The 21,941-nt window shown below is 37.9% G+C and overlaps 1 protein-coding gene across 2 annotated transcripts in view; it reads right to left on the bottom strand.

Moving 5' to 3' along the window:
* Nucleotides 1-772: 772 nt before the first annotated feature.
* The window catches only part of LOC123859028 (cytochrome P450 7B1), a 184,721-nt gene continuing 163,552 nt past the window's right edge, over nucleotides 773-21,941 (bottom strand). For both annotated transcript variants that reach the window (XM_045896482.3, XM_064588275.1), the window contains exons 5-6: nucleotides 13,816-13,991; nucleotides 773-6,533 (exon numbers count right to left, since the gene is read on the bottom strand). In XM_045896482.3, the coding sequence (XP_045752438.1) occupies nucleotides 6,246-6,533; nucleotides 13,816-13,991 (464 nt within the window). In that variant the 3' untranslated portion in view covers nucleotides 773-6,245. The remainder of the gene's footprint in view (nucleotides 6,534-13,815; nucleotides 13,992-21,941) is intronic.

The raw sequence follows: 21,941 nt of genomic DNA, 5'->3' as shown, positions 1-21,941 counted from the left end.
AAAGCAGAGATAATTATTTTATAGATTGCCCATTTAATGACATGATTTATCCTAGTTGTTAACACTAAACTGACTCGTTGAAATAAACAGGAACACCTTTAGAGTCTGAGACAAGTTCTTGTAAAATGTTAATGACTCACGGGAGTGTTTCTTAGAGAAACCAAGTGTCCAGTGAAATGCTATACCTACAGTTACTGCAGAAGCCACACTTAATCCAAATCAACACCATTCTGTGGTGCTTGCTTTATTTACGGTTTGGATTTCAGCTTTATGAATACATAGAATACTGTCCAAGTATTATTCAGCTTCATTCATGATCTGTGGTAAGAGATCTGCAGAAAACAAAGACCACATCTAATGGGATCTCTCTTCCATTTTTTGTTCTTTTACATCTTTCCACAGAATGACTGCAATTATGAAGAACTGTGGTCTAGCAAGGTCAGCCTGGTTAAAATAAACTTATTAAAAAACTTATTAGTCCCTGATATTTCTTGGGTCTGTTTTTATTATTTCCCACATACATAGCTAAGTTAAAACATATTGAAAAACACTCTGAATGTAACAATGAATGTACCTTTAGGGAGGGAATCAGAAAATAAGAACGTGTGTGTGTGTGTGTGTGTGTGTATGTGTGTTTGGGTGGGGGGAGACAGGGATGTGAGGATATTCAGACAGCAAAATTATTCTCCAAATAACCTGCTATTTGGAACCAAATCTTCTGTCACCGAACATGCTCCTAGTAGGGAAATAAGGACACACAGTCATTCACCTGTGCTTTAAAAGTTGATTTATTGAATTATTGTTGTAAATAAAAGATAATTAAATAGATTTACAAAGCATTTGCCTTTCTTACCTAATGTCTTTTTAAGATTTGCTTCCTCATAAATCCACATATATACCATTTTAAAATCAAAAGGTAATATTAAACAAACAATTCAGAATGACATTTTTTTTATAATATATGGCACTCCTCTGACTACAAAATATTTTAAACGTAAGTATTGCCAAATTATCTCCTATTTAAAATGGTGCAATAGAGTTTTTCACAAATTAAATTTATCTTACTCAAGAAAAGTATTATAAATAAAATAAAGATTTAAGCTAGAAAGTCCAAACATCATTGATCACTGATTTAGATTAACACTATGAAGAAGACTAAGTAATAATTGCTTTAGAGAAATAGTAGAGAGTTTTATGTGATTGCTCATTATAATTTAAAATAATGCTACAGGGAATGTAATCTTGGCTTGCTAAATTTTTCTTAATTGAGTATGTGAATATGAATACCTAATAATGCAGTTCAAGTAAATAATAGTTTGCAATATTGTGAATTTAATAGGTTAAAAACAGTGCACATTCTAAGGGCATATAATTCTTTTATAATTATTGACATTATTTTATGCTAAGATCAAAACCTAAATAATTTTTGTGCTTAGATCTTTGAAATTGGTTTTAAGATTCCACTGTTCAATGAGAAGACATTTACAGGAAATGTTATCCAAATTATTTTTTTATGAGAAAATAAACAGAAGTCATCATGTAGATTTTGAGTTGTAACCCCTTTACCTTAGACTTGTGACCCCACACTTAATGATAAAATGAAGAAGATATAATTAAGTGTGCCAGGAAAACCAAAAGAAGGCGGATAAATGTTCCCATGTAGGTTGCTTAGCAGCATGCCTTATTTAGTGGTAAATAGCTTTTTTCTTAATATCTTCAGAGCATTTAGTTTTTGCTACTAGATGCTTCATTACTGTTAGTCATTGATATAAAACAATATTATTATTCATTTCCTTTAATTTGAAACTTTGGGGAGGCTGTAAAAATGAAAAGATGGGTTTTTATGATATGTAAAGTATAGTTTTTAAGACATTTTAGAGCCTCAATAAGGTTTGGTTTGGCTATTTTTGGTTTGGCTATTTTTGTCCTATAATCACAATACCCGATGAATATGTTTTATTGTGTGTAATTATGCACATAGTAATTTCTCATTACAGAACACTACTTTGGATTGAGTGACGGGAGGCTAGATCTAGAGGTAAATCAGAATTTTAAAACTGTTTTAAAGAAATGAATTTATTACTTACAAGGACACTTAAAATAAATTAGTTGTGTATGTGTTGTTTTCCCTAATAAATTGTGTGTTCTTGAAGAAGGGTAATCCAGTACATAACAACATATCTAGAACAGGGGGAATGCTCAATAAATGTTTGATTGAACTAATGAATAATGAACTATGTAATGACAAAAAATTATTCCCTTTAGCAAATACATTAAGAACAGTTTTTAAAAGGCACAACTTGTTGAAGTATCTCCTTTACAACTTTATGTTTGCATATTGCATTACAGTTTTCAAAATAAATTCACACATCTTACTATGTTTAAGCCTCATCATGAACCCTCATGTCAAAAGGCCTTATTATTTTTATTTTGCAAATAAGGAACTGAAGCAATGAGAGGCAAAATGACTTGTCGATGATAACAAACTAGTCATATCATAGCTGGAATCCATGTCTTTTAACTTATTTCTCCATGACATTTTTTTCTATTCATAAACACACTTTAATGACTAGATGTAAGCCTTTTACAGGACTCTCTTGTTTTGGTTCTACTATCCACTCCTTTTATATAATATTTTCCCAACCATTTTGTTTATTCTTACTTTCTATTCTAAATTCCTATACACACTTCTAGTTATAAGTTAAGCAGACATTAGAATTGAATAATTTCCTGTGTTCTCTCTACTGTAACATCGCAAAAGTGTACTACTGAGACAAAGGTAAGCACACGGAAGTTTCTACTTCAGGTCATATGGTGGGCTAGATGTCCTCCTACGATAAAAAGAATGGGCTATGCTTTGTGGAAGGCAGAAGATAAAGCCTAGGGCCCAAGGTGTGTGTGTGTGTGTGTGTGAAATCAAAGACTCCCACACAAAGCCAAGAACTCACAAACTGAACATCTTTAGTAGGTGAACTAGAAAGAAACCTTGCTCCAGAGAGCAAAACTGTCTGTAGACTTGCCTCTCTCAGCGATGGTGAAGGAAAACAAAACAAAACAAAACAAAACAAAACAAAACAAAACAAAACAAAATAGAAAGTGTCTCCCATCTATTCCTAATCATAGGGCTGCTTTGTAGCTGATTTAAGGCTAGAACCCACATTACCTATGTATCTCCCACCCCTCATCCCCTCTCAAGCTGCAAACTTAAAGTGATGTGAATTTGATAATAACATCAGCAGTCAGACAAAAGTAACTCAACTTCTCCCTGAAGGAATGAGTTTTAAACTCAGGCTTAAAAAAATTTCCAGAGATAAAATTCCAAGGAATATGGGCTCAATAAACAAGCCATAGTGAGTAAGAGTTACAGAAACAAACTATAGAATCAGACCCACGAAACATTAATGATTTAGAAACATCAGATACATAATATAAAATAGGTTTCCTAATGTACTTGAAGAAATGGAAGAGGATACTGAGCATATGATGAAGGAACAAGACATCAGAAATGACCAGGCAGTGGGCGCCTGGGTGGCTTGGTCGGTTAAGCGTCTGCCTTCAGCTCAGATCATGATCCCAGGGTCCTAGGATCAAGTCTCCACATCGGGCTCCCTGCTCAGCTGGGAGCCTGCTTCTCCCTCTCCCTGCTGCTTGTGCTCTCTCTCTCTCTCTCTCTCAAATAAATACATAAAGTTTAAAAAAAAAATGACCAGGCAGATAGGATGAACAAAAGAGAGTTCTCAAACTGAATATAAAATCATTGAACTTAGCAAATTCAGTGGGATCAGAAAAACTGAAAGCTGACAAGTTGGCAGCTGGTACCCTGGCTCAAAATCAATCAACCCACAGAAGGGAGAGGGTCGTAAGGCCCTAAGGATAGAACATAACAGATCTAGAACATCTCAGGGAGAATGAAGGTAGTCACAGACTCTGTATGTGTGTTTGTGTGTGCATGTGTATGCACACTACAGGGGTTGGGGACAGAGTTTGCAGCAGCCCGGGACAGAGGATGGTGGACACAGCAGTGGGAGGATAGGTAGGGGAGGAGTTTTTAGTTCCTGCTTTGGCCTCTCCCCCAAATTAAGTAGCTGATGGATATAGTTTCCATCATGGGGTGAAGAGATCATAGCAGTTAGAAGCAAAAGATTAAATATATATGTATATATACATATATGTATAGTAATATGAATATATCTTTAAAAATATAGAGCTTAATAAGAAAATTAAGAAGGATGTCATATATAGAAAATTTGTGTATGTAAATTAACATGCACACAGGTAATATGTTTTATAAAAATATAAACTTATGAAAAGATAAATATCAAACACATTAGAATGTCTGCCTATGATGGGGAGAAGTATAATGGTGAAGATTAGAGATAAGATAGAATAAGTAGACAAAGCCAGAGGGGACTTACTTGGACAAATCATAATTGTGTACCATAAACTAAAACCAAACTCCATGGATGAGATAAAGAGCAAATTAGGTACACAGTATAGAGACTAAATTCACGGTGAGATCTAAACAAATTACCTAGAATGTAAAATAGAGGTAGAAAATATGGGGAGGAAAGGTCAAAGAACATGATGGAGTATAGAGTGAGAGGATCTAATAGAGTCTGGGAGAGGTACTACTCAGAGGTTATGGCTAAGAATATTTCCTACCCGATGAAAGACACACATTCTCAGACTCAAGAGGCACTGTGACATGCAAGCGTGATAGAGACTAAGAACATCAAAGACAAAAAGAACACATTAACGCTATCAGAGAGAAGAGGCAGACTGCCCTCTGAATAATTAAACTAATGGCTAACCTTTTGATAGCAACAATGGAAGCCGTAAGAACATGCACTATCTTCAGAGTGCTGGGAGGAAATAGATTTGTGCGCACAGAAAAATCACCTTTCAAGAACAAGGGCAAAAATAAAGATGCTTCTGATCAACAAAAAACAGAGCTTAGCTAGCAGAGCCTCACTAAGAAATGTTTAGAGCATGTACTTCAAGAAGGAGGCTATAAATGCTAGAACATCTACTTATTATTAAGTACCGTAAGTATTTTATAATGTTACTTTAATAATCAATTTCCTTTTTAAAAACAAAAGCATGATGCTGAAATCATAGAAGTTCCGATCCATGCAATGCAAATTAACTGAATTTTATTACCTGCTTTTCCTGTTTAAATACAGTAGCGTCATTGCGGTCAGATGCCAATCACCTGGTAAGCTGAAATTGGAAAGCTCTGAATCATGGACACAATGCTGCGCTGTGGCATATAAAATTATACTGCATTCCATAACGGTGTAACTCAAAAGAATACAGATAAACTCCAGGTCCAAAAGGTGATGTGTCAAGAACAAATACTGCGATCTGGTTTCTCAGTTTATATAAATGGAAGCATTTAGGAAAGAGTTCACTGCAATGCTGATATAGCCCTGAGTTTACACTAAAACCAAATGCTACCATCAATCCTGTCATGATTTTAACATTTGCTCTTAACAACAAACCTAATACTAACGTCTCAGGCAAATGCTGAATATATAATAGGCTTTGTGTGTTCCTATACATGAAATCTTCTCAGTATCTAACTTAACATGAGTGGTCTTACATAATGAGAAATTTTGTTGCATTGAGCCATAGTATACAAAGTAATAAAGAACATTTATGCATGATTAAATATTGAAGTGAAGTTGGAGCATTTAATCTACCGCAAAACTCATTTAAGGCAAAAGTACCCAGGCGATATAGACATTATTGATATTACACTTGAAGGGAACATTTTCATCCAGTTTATCGCATGAAAATTTAATTTCCTTCTTCTCTGATAATTTTGAATTTGTTAGACTGTGTCCATTTCCAGCACAAATTTCCACTAGTACATAAAGTGTGATTTTACATATTAGAGAAGAATCTGAGTGACTTAAAAAAAATCCCACAGTGCCAAATTTATTGTGGTACATTTACCATGATGAGCGAAAATCACAATATGTAGAAAAACATAAAAAGGCTATTTTGAGTTTATCATTATGCTGATTATGATGTCTATTTTCATGTCGACATCCTCTTTTAGTTTATGATGGGTTTTGTGACCAAGTACGAACTGGACTGATCGCAGATCAAATATAAATTGGCACTTTTTAAACAAACAGACAAACAAAGCAATTATATTTGCAGAAATTCAAAACAAATAGACGAGCCGAGGACATTTAGGTTAGTTCGGATAAATTTCTTTTCTTTCTTTATCACTTCTTTTAAGATCTTACTTTGTACCTAAATAAAACATCAGAAGCTGGATGCTGAATACCAAACAAAAGGCGACTGTAGTTTGCTTCCATAGGTTTAGCATCAATTATTTCTAAATCAAAATAAGTTAAAAGTACAACCAACAATTGCTTTACTTCAACAATTGCCAAAAATCGGCCTGGACATTTGCTGGCTCCGAATCCAAATGGCAATAGGTAATACTTCAGCTTTTTCCCGTTTTTGAAAAAGGCGGTTTTCTTCTTACCATCTTCTACAAAACGATCAAACCTAAACTCCTGTAGAGAAGAGATAAGGAGTTTAGTTAAAGTGCAAAATTTACATGAAATAGTTTGAGGTCAGGTTCACAAAGTTGCCCGCTCTCTCTGTCTTTCTGAAAAGGCTCCTTTGAATCCTGCAAATGCCCAGAGAGTAAAAGGTGTAGGTGTAAATTAGGGATGAACTTTCAAAAAAACTCAAACGCTACTAAGAAATGACTTCTCCCTTATCATAGTGAAATGCACATATCTATATGACTCTTCTTCCTAATTCACATCTCTCTCTTATGCTGAAGTTCCTACATGTAGAGATGGTCTCTGTATGTTTGTTCCCTAAGATGGTCCCACTTGGTGGACTGATGTTGGGTAAAAGGTAAGGACTCCTGCGCTGCCGCTGTTACTATGGGATATTGACTTCTACTGGCCACAGGAGCTGCCTAATATGCCTTTTCTAGTCCTTCCTGATGGATGAGGATTCAGTGTTTATGTCTGGGTTAAATAGACATAAAATGAAATTTGAAATTCACATGTAGCACATAGAGGAACTAAGCCACCAAACCCATCTTGCTTGTTTTTTGGTGTTGTACTGAATTTCTCCTAGCACGGTGCCTATTACAATGGACTCTCTTTGGGCTATCTCTAGGGTGGCAGGTATTTCCAATATGTTTTCATAAATAAGTTACATTAACTTGTTACAGAAAATTACGGGACTGGTTTATCTAGGGTGTTTAGCCTGGCGTTAATTTACTCTCACTTGAGTTTCTGAGAAGAAACTGAGTGACCTTATTTCAGCCCATGGTGAATTAAGCCATTGATTAAATTAATGCACATGCCATGCATGAAAATGACCAAGTATTTCCTATACTTGGTGCTCATTAGCATTAGACCTGCTCAGCACACAAGTTTGATATGAACTACATGAAGTCAGAGGCAAAGAAGCAGGTCAGCCTGAAAGCATTTCATGTTACAGTGAAAACCCTACAATATGTGGATGGATTCTGACTCCATCACAAATGATCTAATTTTCTCACTCAATATGAATGCCATCAAAATAATCTCCTTTAAAAAGTACTGGGCTTGTCTTCTTTTACCTAGATACCTATTTTGATAAAGATTCACGCTTGGAAAGCACATTATGGGTGGTCTCAATTCCCCTCCAACTCGCAAGTTGGTGCAATCGTAAGGGCCAAATTAATCTACATTAGAACACAAGTATTTTCCACCCCCACAGACAGTTCTGGGATGTATCTGAATAGGATCTAACTAGTGCTAAACTAAAAATATCTGTGCCCCCCTGTAGTAATGAACTAGGACACTCTTGTTGACATGCACTTTGTTACTGGAGATAGAGTACAATATGGTACTCTCTCCTGATAACCTTTTCCGTGACTGGGGCCCCGCCTGCTTGCCTGAGTTAAGGACTGGTGCTGCCACCTTCTCACTGACCAATCTGAGGAGAGAACACTCCACAGGAGCTCCTCACATAGCCACGTCAGTTCAAGTTAACTTACTCATGAAATAATTTGTTGGAAAAAGATCTCACTATTGCCACACTAATTAAGCCAGGAGATACAAAAGGAAAACTTGACTTGGGCTATAACTTCAGAGTGTCCCGATTTCATAAATAAGCCAACAATTGCTTTATTTCATGGCTATCCTGTTCTTCTTTGTGAAAGTGAATGTACTGCCCTCTGAGAGGCCAGCAGGATAAACACATGAGGCTCCCCCATCCCTGTGACCTGTAGGTAGTGTTCACCTTCAATTCCCTCAAATTTCTACTCTATCAGCAATGTCACTCCTCTAGTTTTCTACCACCTTCTATTCCATTTCCTTATAGTAAACATCTTAGAAATTCCTACTTAGTTGTTTATATTATGAAACAAGAACAGGAAAGACCAACTTCTTTTGCTCTGTTACTACCATCCAGCTCAAAGGGCACATAGGCATAAATATATTTTTGAGTTGAAATTTATTTTCAATTTGTTTTCCATTGTCAGGGCATGCAGAACTAGAGCAGAAACCAAAGGACAGGCCTGTGGCAGAGGCTAGGGAGATGGTCTGGTTTTTGCCAAAAAGAGAAGGGGTATAACAGTCTCACCTGTAAGATTCTGGGGTCACAGTGACATAGAATAAAGGGTTAGGAGCTCAAGGTGCACGCATTCATTTGGAGGAACTTAAATGCAGACCTTGTCATATTGATGTAAACTCTTTGCAGTCACCCTAATAGCTCAGCACTTCACAACTAAAGACGGTCAATTAAATATTAAGCGGATGAAGAATAGAGAAATCATAAAAGAAAGGGTATGACACTGTAATTCCCCATTACTCCTCTCATAATTCTTGTGGTTGACTTCTGAACATCTTTCTTCTGCTGAAGTTTGTCTAGGCACCCATCACGGTAATCACACTGATCTGGCCTCTGACTGAGGATAGGGTGTGTAAATCTCGTCACTGTTACAGAGGAAATGTCTGTGAGGACATCTGATAGCACTTCCTTTCTTGTGAACAAAGAAAAACAAACAAACAAACAAAATGGTTAATGTCCCCTTCTCCTCTGGACCTAGTTCTATGTGATTCTGATGTCGGGGACAGCTATGGCCACCAGGTTGACAATGGAGCTAACCCACAGGAGATGGCAGAGCCAAGAAATCCCAGGAGATCGGAGTTGTCACATTGTCTTATTTATCTCTGTATTTTCAAAGCACCCAACATAGTGCTATGTACATAGTAGAGGTTCCATATACATGTGTTGAATTAATGAATAAATACATGACAATAAAGTATATTTTAAAAGCAATCTTCAGGCTTCTGAAGAAAACACAGATATTGAATGAGTAAATAAACATGTAGAGAATGAAGCGTAGATGAATATTCAGCGTTCATAAATAGGGAATGGTATAATATTTAGCACTAGAAATCAAGATTGGATACATGATACAATTTTCTGGATAGAAAAGAGTTTTGGTACAAGTGACTGAGGAGCCTAATTTGTGTGCCCCAATATTGTGTTTAGTTCAGTTTAAGAGATTTGTTTTGAGCACTTCCTGTAAGTGAAACATTGAAGTTAAAAAGGCATTAAAACCTAGTCTTGCTGAGGTGGGTGACATACAATATAATCAGGGTTCGTATTCATTCAATTATCATTTTGGGTGTAGGAATCCAGATTAGAGAAAAGAAAAGTTTCTAAGATAAGAACTGTCAGTGTTTTGAGTGGATGACTAAGGGGTTACACTCTTGCCCTGGGTTTACAATCAGCCCTACTGGGGGCAAGATGACAGAGTTCCTTTTTATCTGCCTGACTTAAGTTCCAATTCGTTTGTACTAGCTCGAGAGAGTGTGCACGTCTCCTCCCAGCTCTGCGTTGAGGCTCTTCATATTAGTCACAAGAAATCAGTCACGTGGGAGTATTTAAACCACAAACATTGAGAAAATCAGGGCTTTTCAGAGGGCTGTTTTACCAGCACACTGCTGATTCCAACATAGTGGGCATGAAGGCCAATTTACCGGTACGGCAGAAACCCTCTCAACACGAAGCTCTGAGAACATAGCTGTGTGATAAGGCCAATTCCCTAAACTCTAAGCTCTTAGCTCTGAGAACATAGCTGTGTGATAAGGCCAATTCCCTAAACTCTAAGCTCTTAAAGACAAGGGCCTTTTAAATTTCTGTGCCCCCCATTATGTCCATCAAAGTACTTTTTGGATAACAGATGCTCAGTATACATTTGTTTCCTTGAAGTAGACTGGTGGCATAATCTCTATTCCAATTTGAGGTACAGACAAAAAATTAGAGTATTTCCTCATTTGTTATTACTGGCCTATTTGTAGAACAGTGACAATAATCAGAATAATATTGATACAACAGTTTTTATAGTGATTTAGAATTTATTCAAGGGCTTTCAAATTCGTTTTATAATTTCAGAATCCCTACACAGCTGAGAAGTTAGATAGGGCAGACTTGCATGAGGTCAAATAAGGTCTTTCAGCTTCAGAGCTTTTGGGAGTGCTCCAATGGCTTTGTAATTACTTTGTTGTTTCCCCGTGTCCTTGCTTTAGGAGGCTACATGGCTGCGATAAAGTGTTACCACCCTAAAAGTTTGCTGTTTCTTCCCTATGGCTCAACAGTGTTTCCAGGCTTCCCTTTGTACCTTACCACCTCTGGCCACAGAAAAACCAACCAATAGATTTGCTCCTCTTCATAGCTCCAGGTTGGGATGCTGTATTTTGGCAGAAAGGAAATCATCACCATTTACCAATTATTGGAGCGCCAGTTGCTTGAATTCTGGCTAATAATAGATGCAAAGTTGAGGCCTTCAGAAAAATTTAAAAAGCGATCTATTCTTAGTTAAATTATCTAGGCTTTTTTGAATAGCATGTAGACCAATGAAGAGAGGGAAAAGAAAATTGAGAAGGGGTGTTTCCTGTGCTCTCTCTCTCATTGTCTTCAATTTTAGTTGCCAATTGATTTCCCATATGGGCAAGAGCCACCTAAGTGGCTATTATTACAATAAACTAAGCACCCAATACTCAGAAAAAGAATAATTCTTTACACAGAAGTTACATATTGATAGCTTATAGACCCAATTAGGTCCCCAAACACTTTTTGTTTAGCCCATGTTGTGTTTTTAAACATTGTTTATCCAAACCTTTAAAAATTCTAAAGTTTACCCCAAAATCTGTTTTCTGAATTTTTTTTTTTAAATGACTCAGCCATGCTAGGCCTATGTGCCTGTAAGAGCTGAAGGCTAATTCAAAAGTAGTCAAATGGTCTTATTTAGATACCTCTGGGCTCTCCTTTCCCCATAGTTTTTACCACTCCTGATAGTATTGTTACATTTATACACAAGCCACTTCATCCATTTTTTCTAGTTAGGCCCAGTACATATTTGAATATGCAATATCGGTGATTTAAAATTCTAATTGAAGTGTATTTTCACTTTCAGAGCATTCATCCCTTCCAGCATCCCCTTATTTATTCGCCCTGTGGACACCCTCATATGCTAGGCACTGAGAATGCAGAGAAGGCAGTGAGTGGTGTGGTCTTTCCACTTCTGGAGCTTACAGCCTATGGGAGCACAGACAAACCAACAAATAATTGGAAAACAGCAGGTGGTATGCACTATAACAAAGGTACAACAGGCCACAGAGTGGGCAATGGCAAATTCTCTGAGGAACGTAACGAGGTGGGAATCAGGAACACTGCCAAAGGAGAGGTGATTAAGGGTGATTCTTGTGGAGTAATCTGGAACCTCTTGAGTGGACAAAGAGCAACATTCTAGGAATAGAGAGGTGTTTGAAGGAAGGCCATGGACTCTTTTTAGAATGTGATATTCTAGAGTCTCTTGGGCTTGAACATCCTGAATTTATGCCTCACTGGGTTGGGAGAACCTATGTTCTGTGAAGGCTCTTCAGTATCTATGTCCTCAAAGAAGAACTATATTTATATCTGGAGCTGGTCTTCTTCAAGTTTCTGGACTCATAGCTACTGTCTGTTTTCTATATCTAAGGCCTGGTCTTCCAATTCAAGATCTATAGGGCACAAAAGATAGGCAGTGGGGAATACAAGCCTCTGAAGAGCTTCTGGGTCTGTGCTCTCAGTGACAAATGGCCAAGGACAGAATTTCCCAGGATTTCCTTCTCTTTTTTACTGTCAATGGATGATGGTTTCAGATGGGCATCTGTTCTATGAGCATCTATAGCATCTACTTATTATCATCCCAAGTTGATAAAAATGACAGGAATAAATCTATTTGTTTGATAGCGGTAGGTGCTCAGTAAATGTTCATAGAATGAATGATTATGTAAGACCTTGCCAAATCATATAAGAATGATTCTGAACCATGTCATATTTTTCTGTGCCAATAACGATCAGCATTCCACAACTAATTTCAAGAAAACAATGATGGCAAAAAAACTAGCTAGTTAATTTTGGAGACCAAAGAACAGTACCGCAAAAACAGCGGTAATTTGGTAAACATTTATCGTGTATTTGCTGATAACTTTAATGTTGATTTTACTATCATGATATGAATGGTAAACTTAATGACTAGTGGAAGAGTCACATAATGAAAATAATAAATAGACGTTAAATAAAAAAAACTATAGATAGAAATAAAAGTTAAAATTTAAAATATTTTTTAAATATTAGTTATTATTTGCCCTATTTACTGAATATCTATGTGTGGAATAATTTTTTTTATATTTACAAATGTGGAGACAAAGCTAGTTTTCCGCAGAATGTCCATTCACTTACTAATACCCTACTTCTGATTTGTTATCCCTACATATAATGCCTCTTTTTCTGAAACGCATAGAAACCATATGTATACTTTCCCCCTCACTTAAAAAATGTTGCCTTTGCCGATGAAATAGATGCAAATTATCTCATTTTATTTGGAGTCTGTCCTCTTCTTATTAATTTCCAAAATTCAACACTATTTTCATCTAGCATGGCTGCAAAACATCTAACCTAGAAATGGTTTAAAAGTGATCCCTCTACGAAGTGCTCAAAAAGAGCAGAGAAGTTTACCTTTGAAAAAGCATTTCATATACAAAAACCACTATAGTAAAAACAGTACTTCATGAGACACACAGGCAGAATATGACTGCATTCAATTTGCATGCAGGTGGTGAACCTCTGAAGTGGTATTAAGGGATGAGCCAGGGTGGATTAATTTCCAGTCTTTGATATTCATTAACTCCAGCTTCAGAAAAAAATACAAGGAGATGACACAATTACCCTCAGAGCTTCACCCGTGAGCAGCAGCTTTACAATCTCAGGTTCATAATGCCATCCTGATTGATCAAAAAGGGGCATATACCTTTGGTAAGAGGTGAAAAAGTATATGGGCTTAACTACGGCAGTGATGGTGCTTGATCTGGGGACAGTAAACCCCACTCTAGAAACACTTAAGCAAAACAGTCCTCATTCTTCATTCTCTAAGCCACCTGTCATTAGCTAGCCCTCCATGGTTTTCAATAATTCTCTGCCAAGCAAAACCTATTTTTGGCCTAAAGGTAATGATGGCCAAGGTAAAATGCCCATTTCATTTGAAGAAGCCAGCATTTAGTCTCATCATTCTATTTCTATTTATAGACCAAAAACCTTTGAAGAGGGATCCTTAGGAAACACTTCAGTAAGTAGGAAAATTTTCCCATTGGAAGGCAGAACAGAAGTCATCAATCCGTCTCAAATTCCTTCTGGAACGAGGTGGCAGAAGGAAGCCACGGAAAGACAGTGTGAGGAAGAGGAACGTGCTTGCCGTTATCTAAGAAGTAGCAACAAGACTGCCTGATGCTTGTTTACCTCTGGAGCTTCAAAGATTTCCGGGTCATAATGTATGACTGGAGGAAAGATGGCTACCAAGTCCCCCTTTCGCAAACAGTAGTCCTGCGTCTCTGACTGTAGAGTCAAATCCTCTTGAACAAAACGAATGATGCTTGAAAACGAGCATAGTCGTAAAACCTCGAGAACGGTGCTTTCTGAAGGACACAAGCAAGCAACAGCTTATTAAAACATGACTGCTCCTGAACAGTGTTCTCAATTTGTCATTAAGCTCATTACCAATAGCTTTGATCGAAAAGGGAACCCTTTCCTAATCAGATCCATTGAGCACCAAGGGGAGAGCCATGGTGGTCTTGGACTCCCAGAGCAATGAGGAGGCGGGGAGAGAGCTGTGACCTGGCCCCAGTCACAGACAGAAGGCTGCTGTGCTGTACTTGGGCAGAAAGGTTATTAGCTAGGATTTCTGTAGGAAGGAAAGGTTTGCAAGAGAGAAATGCTGTGTGATAGGTATATCCATTGGACATTAAAACCATCTCCCAGCTGAAGAACGCTGCTGGTGGGTTATTTCACCACCCTTCAGAACAGCTACATCTTTAAAGCCAGGCTTAGGCATTTAATAACCACTTAGGCAGTTAATAGTAAAGTAATTGTAGTAGAGCTTTCTGCAGTGGTTTAACACTTAATTTCTTTTATGCTAGCTGTAAATAAAATGTGGGTCAGCATTTGTTGGAAAAATTTCAAAGAAAAAAAAGACTTTCATAGGATTCAGAAGAAAACCGTGTCTTCCTCAGCATCCAGAGAAAATAACAGCCACCATCATAACCTGGAAGATTCTAGAAGCTGAATGTCCTTGCTTTCCCAATGGCCTTCACCTTTTGCTCCTAGCACGACAGATTTTATGGCTAATTTCCGGCAATTTATCCTGGCAGTTTGAGGAGGAATTCCTTTGGGAATAATATGCATAATTTGCATAAATCATTCTGATAGCATGCATATCAGCATGTAGTTCCTGTCTAGGTCTGCATCTCTGTCTTCATAATCAAAACTGACTATGTTTTCACCAGCGTGAATGGGTCCTAGAATATAAAGCTTGATTCTTTCTAATCAGCAATGTGAAAAAGAGCTCCAGTTGAGCGTTTTCCCCCTTTCACATGGTAACAAACGGTTGTGTTTATGGCTTGCAATTTAGACTCACACACACACACACACCCCCCAATTTCTTGGTGTTCAGCAAAGCTCAGAAACATAGAGTACTCAATTATTAGATTATAGCAGTGCACTGGTCAGTTCAGTGAGGGCTTGCATCAGCAAAAAAAGAAAAATAAATGCTTTTTCACTAAAATTTAAATCTACGCACAGCTTGCACAGGGATATCAAGTAGCTTTGGGTGCCTTCTCCCAGGACATTTTCCCCTCAGCATGCATTTGTCTAAGGAAATGAGGCTGCGGTCCACTCTGTGTGGCCAGTGTGGTGATTCAATGTGACGTACAGTGAAACTGTGCATATTCTTTTGGACTGCCTTCGTTATTATAATCAGGCAGAGTCAAATCGGTTTGTTGGTGATGAGGCCAGAAAAGAACTTTGGTTTTGGAACGTGGACTCCACTGCAGATAGCCACAAGGCACCTGACATGACGGATTTCAGCTGGCAGGACACCAGTGACCAACATTTCTATGGTGAAAAGCAAGGGTCGGCTTCCCAGGTACTGCTGCTGGCTCTGTTGGATCAACAACGGCGCAGCACCATTTTCGCCTGTGGTGGGAAATGGTAGCTGACATATGTAGCAGTGCTGTTCCCCCAAGTCCAGTAGGGGTGTGGGAAGAAGAAATGCAAAAGCAAAATCGTTGTGGGGTGGCTCTGTGGCAGGGCAGGCATTTACCAGTCCGAATAACGTGGTCCCATCCGACTGGCCGATGGGCTCGAGGGAAGCATGGCAGCTTGCGCCCACTGCGGGATCGCAAATGACAATTGGGCAAGCATATCTTATGCAGAAGTTAATCACAATAATGGAGCCCAAAGTGTGGCTTAGCGGTCAGATCGTAAATGACAAATCTGTTTTACCTTCCGGTACCAGTTATGTGTGCAAGACGAGGTTGGCTCTCGCTCTGAGCGATCATGCCGATAATCATTAGATGACAAAAGTAATGAGTTGCATTATTATCAACAATGGAGGGGGGAGCATCCGTGGCTCTGCGTTACAATGTACAGACACAAAAGCCAGCAGCTTTTCCACCAGCGCCAGTAAGGATGCGGGCAGAGCTATATGTTGAGAAGAATGACAACTGCACAATAAAAAAATTGCAGCCTCTACTTGTAGTTGTCATAGTTGAGCAGACACCAGCCAGTGCCACTGACAGACCAGCTGGGCCCTGGGAGGACTTCCATGCTGCACCAGGAGGTACAGTAAATTATCCTGCACGGGAGAGCAACATCTGTTTCTGTGTGAGTGCCGAACAAACAAGGCAATTTAAAACATACCAAGGGATAACCAAGCAACAAATGAACATGACCCTCATTTTTTTCCCCTCTTCTTACACACGAGGTGTTAAACTTCATTGTGCAAGCACTCCACGAAAGAGAGGCCAGGTTGGTATTTGATAAGGTGTTGTCAGAGAGATTTTACATATTTCCAAAATGGAAAGAAAAAGCTTATAGTATTGTTATTCTTAGAATCCTCCTTCCCCCTGCTATCTTCATTTCTTTTATACCAAAGCTAGCACTCAGTTCTCAATTCGCTCTAGAATTAAAAAAAAAAAAAAAAAAAACTTTCCATATACTTATAAATATTCAGTCTTTAAACCTAATTTGCTATACTTAGTTCACATGCCTTCAAGCATTTGTCTTCCAATTTCCACTGAATAAATGCGTACTAATGAGAAGTAGAGCAAGCTGCTGAGGCAAAGCTGGGTGACTTGGGTCTGGCCTGCCACCAGCTTGTGATAGGCGGGCAAATTGAGTTAAAATGAAAAGTCTTGTCAGCTGAAATTCAACATGGTAGCCAAACAGCAAGCTGTCAATCATCCAGCCAAAACAAGGGACTGTAGGTAATAAAAGGTCATTGTGATCATTAGTGCATTTGGCTTTCATATGCAAGTTAATTTTAATTAAACATGATCTCTATCTGTAAATGTTTTATAAAACTTATTGTACATAATGGATTGTTAATTTATACTAACATTTAGCAGGTAATAGGACCCTCTACTTATTAAATGCATTGTAGAGAAATGGCTATCAAGAATGCAAATATTTTGGGGATAATTTACACCAGGCACCACAAGGTGCCAACAATTGGAATTGTGATTAAGATAAGGCTGCCTGTGTTTTGTCAAGAACTGAGCTTTACTAACCAGTATACAGTAGGAAATTGGATTACAGAATTCCCACGATGAACTTACAATTTAGAGCCTGAACTACCTTCTTCACCTGGCTAGGAGAGATCTGTTTCTCTTTTCCGGATCTAAAAACATTCTGATTAAGTATCCCTTCTAAGCAAAAAGCTGGGGAATGTGTTGTGCTAAGATGCTTTACCATGTAACTGTGAAGGAAAATGGCAAACGAAAGGATGTGCTGGTAGAAAAAGGCATGTACACTTTCTCTTTTGCCCTCAGATCTCCGTTCTGGCTGTAATAATTAACAGATGATTCTCATTTGCAGATTTAAACCATTGAAGCAGCTCATGACAATCAATAATGCATGTAACGATGCAAACACAAATAAGCACATCCAAGTTTCTGCCTCACACTTAGGCCATGTCTGTATATGTGGAATGAATGTACTGTGACATGGCCAGGCTGTTAATTTGGGTCATCTTAATGATTGGTGCAGACTGTCATACCATATGATTAGCCATGGTGATCAGTGGATAGCAGTGATAGCTGGAGTGAAATGGACAGCCAGGTCCCGCCACGGTCCACTGGGGCTGAACACTTGGGCGGTCTTACAAAGGTGGATGAGGAGGGGGGAGAGGAGGATCTGCGGGCAGCGCTCTAGAAGGTGTAAAGAAATGGAGTGAGGCTCCAGATGTGTGTGCGCATTTTTACATGACTGCCTTAAAGACAGGTGAGAAAGTAAATTAGAAATTATAATAATCATGGACGCTGGGTGGCTCAGTTGGCTGAGCTTCCGACTCTTGGTTTTGGCTGGGGTCATGTCATGATCTCAGGGTGGTAGGACTGACCTCGTGCCCGGCTCCCCGCTCAGTGGGGAGACTGCTTGAGATTTTCTCTCTGCCCCTCCCCCTGTGTGTGCACTCTCTCTCTTTCTCTCTCAAATAAATAAATCTTAAAGAAAAGAAATAATCAGATAACTTGAAGCAAATAACTAATTTTTAGCTCAACAACTGTATTTTAAATGAAGAATAAATCTGAATTGGTACAAATGTTTACTTTTACTCTGCATTGCAGACACAACCTTTAGTTTCCTACTGAAATATATAGAAAGGTAAATTCAACATTCATATGTTCAATAAATGTTTATTAAGGTCCTACTCTGTTAAGGGCACTGGACCACTTCTACTGGTTAAAAAAAAAGAAAACACAGCATATGGATTTGGCCTTCGTGGACACTTCAATCTGGATAGTTCAAAGTTGGGAGGTACATATAAACAGGAACACGCCACAAGACCCTAGAGAGGATTCTGCGCAATTTCTGAGTAGATACCTCTAAAGATGGCATTCAGAAAGTCCACTTTAGTAGAAAGTTATTTTTTGTACTCAGCTGAAATTTTCCTCCTTCTAATTTCTACCCTTTCAAAAAGACAAGGGCAAAAAAAAAAAAAATTATAATCCCTCTTCCACATGACAGCCCTTTAAAAATATTTAAAGACAACTATCATGTCATTTTTAAATTGTATGTCAGAGATGACATGGCCTTTAGTCTTTTGACATCCTGGATGAAATCAATTAACCAACCTGCCTCTTAAAAGGTGGCAAAGTGGGGGTGGTATTTCAACTAGAAACGTAGAGAGGAACTACTTTCTTTACCTTGCATACCAGACTTCTATTAATGTTTTGTTGGAAGCAGAGGAACAACTGATTTTTGAAATCATATCACCACGGACTTGTCTTAAGCTTTCTGATATTCCAGAGGTTATCAACCCTGGCTGCTCATTACAATCACCCGAAATGGTTTAAAAAAAAAAAAATAAATGCTCCATTCCAGACCAATGGAATAAGAACCACTGCATTAACTAAACCTTTAAATTAGTGGTTTTGAACCTTGGTTGCACATTAGAATCACCTGGGGGAGTTTTAAAGCCATCAGCTTGCACCCCAAACCAAAGAAATCAGAACCTCTGGGGGTGGGACCAGGTATGAGTAGTTTTTAAGGCTCCTCGGTTGATTGCAATGAGTAATCAAGGTTAAGAACCACCGCTTTAAACACTTTTCTGCTAAGCCACACATTTCCTCATCCTATTCTTAGGCAGTTGATGCTTGACCTAAGTACAATTCTTTGCATTCTCATTGTTTCCCTCTCAATTCCTTTTTCCAGTAGTCATTATATTATCTAACCCTCTTAGCTTTGTGCTGAACTGATAATTTGATACACATCCAAATTGGTCTTTTTCACTTTTTGATCAATGTTTCTTTATGTAGAAAGATCTCACTATCTGATCTCTGGTGTACCCCTTTGTGAAAGATACCTCTCTCTCTCCTTCTCCAGAAAGAAGTTTCTAAATGAAGAAGAATTCATACTTCCTGAATATACCCATTGGAAGAGAAGATTTTATTAAATTTATTGTCTAAATTATGTATGATTTTTCTTTTGTTTTAAAAATTAATTTATTCATTTGAGAGAGAGAGAGAGCACATACATGTGCCAGCAGGAGGAGGGGCAGACAGAAAGAATCTCAAGCAGACTCGCCACTGAGTGCGGAGCTGGATGCTGGGCTTGATCTCATGACCCTGAGATCATGACCTTAGCCGAAATCAAGAGTCAGATGGTTAACTGACTGGGCCACCCAGGTGCCCCTGTATGATTTTTCAAATACACAATTATTTTTAATATTGAATGAACTTTTTCTCAAAATAATACCCATAATTGTGACAAACAACCACACTGAAGATGTTAATAATGAGAACTGTGTGTGGGGGGGGGCGGGTATATAGGAACTCTATCATCATTGTAATTTTTCTGTAAATCTAAACCTATTCTAAAACGAAAAATTTATTTTTATTTAAAAAAACACCCACAAGATTCTGATGTGAACCTCTAGCCCCATCCTTACCCTCAAACTCAACTACATCTGAGAATTAGTGATCCATATCCTTGTAAAATAGTGGTCAATATCTCTGGTATAGTTCTGGAGCACTTTCCCCTTGAAGTGACAATATTCATGGGCTAGCTTTTAAGTGAGACCGAGCATCAATTTCTGGTTCTACCACAATCTAGCTGCATGACTTGACTTGGTTAACTAATCTTTCTGAATCTTGTTGTCTAATAATTAAATGACGATAATAATACTTGAGGGTTAAATAAGCTAATATATGTAAAGCAGGTAGCACAGTGCCTACCACATAATAAATAGTTGTTAATATTGTCATTCGTACTGTCTCATCTGGAAATTAAAAATAGAGTTAACTCTATCATTATCTTATTCAAATTATCTGATCTCGTACATGTGCATATCATGGCTAGCTTTGCTAAATCAAGATACAAAGAATCCCACCCCTCTCTTAGCTAAGACAGTGAAAAAGGACTCCAAGGATTCTGCTATCAGACAAGCCCGAGAGAAGCCTGGGGGTGGCCAGAAAACCCTTTACCTCCATTCAAGTTATTTAGCATCCTGGTATTTTTCTCATCTATAAAAATCATGACAAAATAATCGCTGCCCCAGTCCCCCCAGTATTTTGGTGAAGATCACATGAAACAACGTTTGAGCCTGTAAAATTGCCTTAAAATTTTGCGGTCATTAATATACTTAATATCGACTACATCTAATACTCATCACTTGTTATTCAAGGATCTTTATCTTTTCCAATTGATCATTTCTTTCTGTTTCTTTCTCCTCACTAATTACAAACAATGGGCTTAGCAATTTTTGATAGAATTTTGTTGGAGAATCACTGCAGGCTTATAATTCTAGGACTAAATTTTATAATAAATGATCTCCTTTTAAGAAAGCTGTGCAAATTTTGCTGAGCTTTGGTTTTATAGCACCTCCTTTTATTGCAATGTCCCTCACTACCACCACGTGTGTGACTATTCTCATTTTGGGGATATGTAATTGAACAAAATTAGGTGCCTGCAATTCTCTTGAATGATTCAGTTATTCAGTTCAGAAGTTATAATCCACTTCGACTTACGTTCCTCTTACTTAAAGCAGGTTTGTTTTTTTCATGTGTGATGCACAGAAAGAGCACGCCTGTGGGGTAAGATAGACTTGAATTTCCAACCAGCTTGGTTCACAAATAACTGAAAATGAAGAACACAACGTGCACATTGTAGTAGGGATGGCATTGAGATTAACGATTATTTTGGTGATAGAAATAGATGACATTTATTGAATCCATACTTTTTAAGTTATGTATATACATTATCTAGGTAAACATGGAAGTCAGAAGTAGTACTCCAGTGAGGTTATCTGCTATCCATTTGTCAAAATTCCAATTTTGAGAGCTTCCTCTCCTTGCAGTCTCTTTTGTCTTATCTTCTCTCTCACTCATCTTTTCTCCTTTTCCTTCTCCTGTCTTGGAAATCTATAGTTCTAAATCCTACCTCCACCCCAGGTTTTTCTTTCCTGGAAAACTGAAAAATTCTTAGTTTTCTCTCAGGGTTTCTCAAACTTCTGTTCAAATAGCAACTCTTCCTGTTAAGATTTAGGCCCCCACTGACATTTATCTGAGTTTCACTGTAGTTACTTATTTTTAAAATTATATTTAAATTTTGTTGTAGAGACCTTTACTAAACACTGAGAGATATAAAATTTTAGTGAGGTCATGATAAGCAGAGCCCTTATAATAAGCTACATAAATATACAAAAATAGAAAGTTGTGCTTTTCTTTATCTAAAAGAAAAGGGTAGAATGGTTTTAAAGAAAGGTTCTCAAGAGGACTGGAAAAAAGCATAAATCCCTCACAACCTCTTACAACAGATGATTGCTTTGAATTACTTAAACAGGCTTGGTACTTAAAAGCCCAATCTATGTT

The sequence above is a fragment of the Mirounga angustirostris genome, unplaced genomic scaffold (genome assembly GCF_029215605.1).
Source record: "Mirounga angustirostris isolate CCGP_5_RB_7025 unplaced genomic scaffold, mMirAng1.0.hap1 SCAF_4, whole genome shotgun sequence".
NCBI classification, from domain to species: Eukaryota; Metazoa; Chordata; class Mammalia; order Carnivora; family Phocidae; genus Mirounga; species Mirounga angustirostris.
Note: the sequence above shows the minus strand (reverse complement) of the source record. Positions and strands in the feature narration are given on the sequence as shown.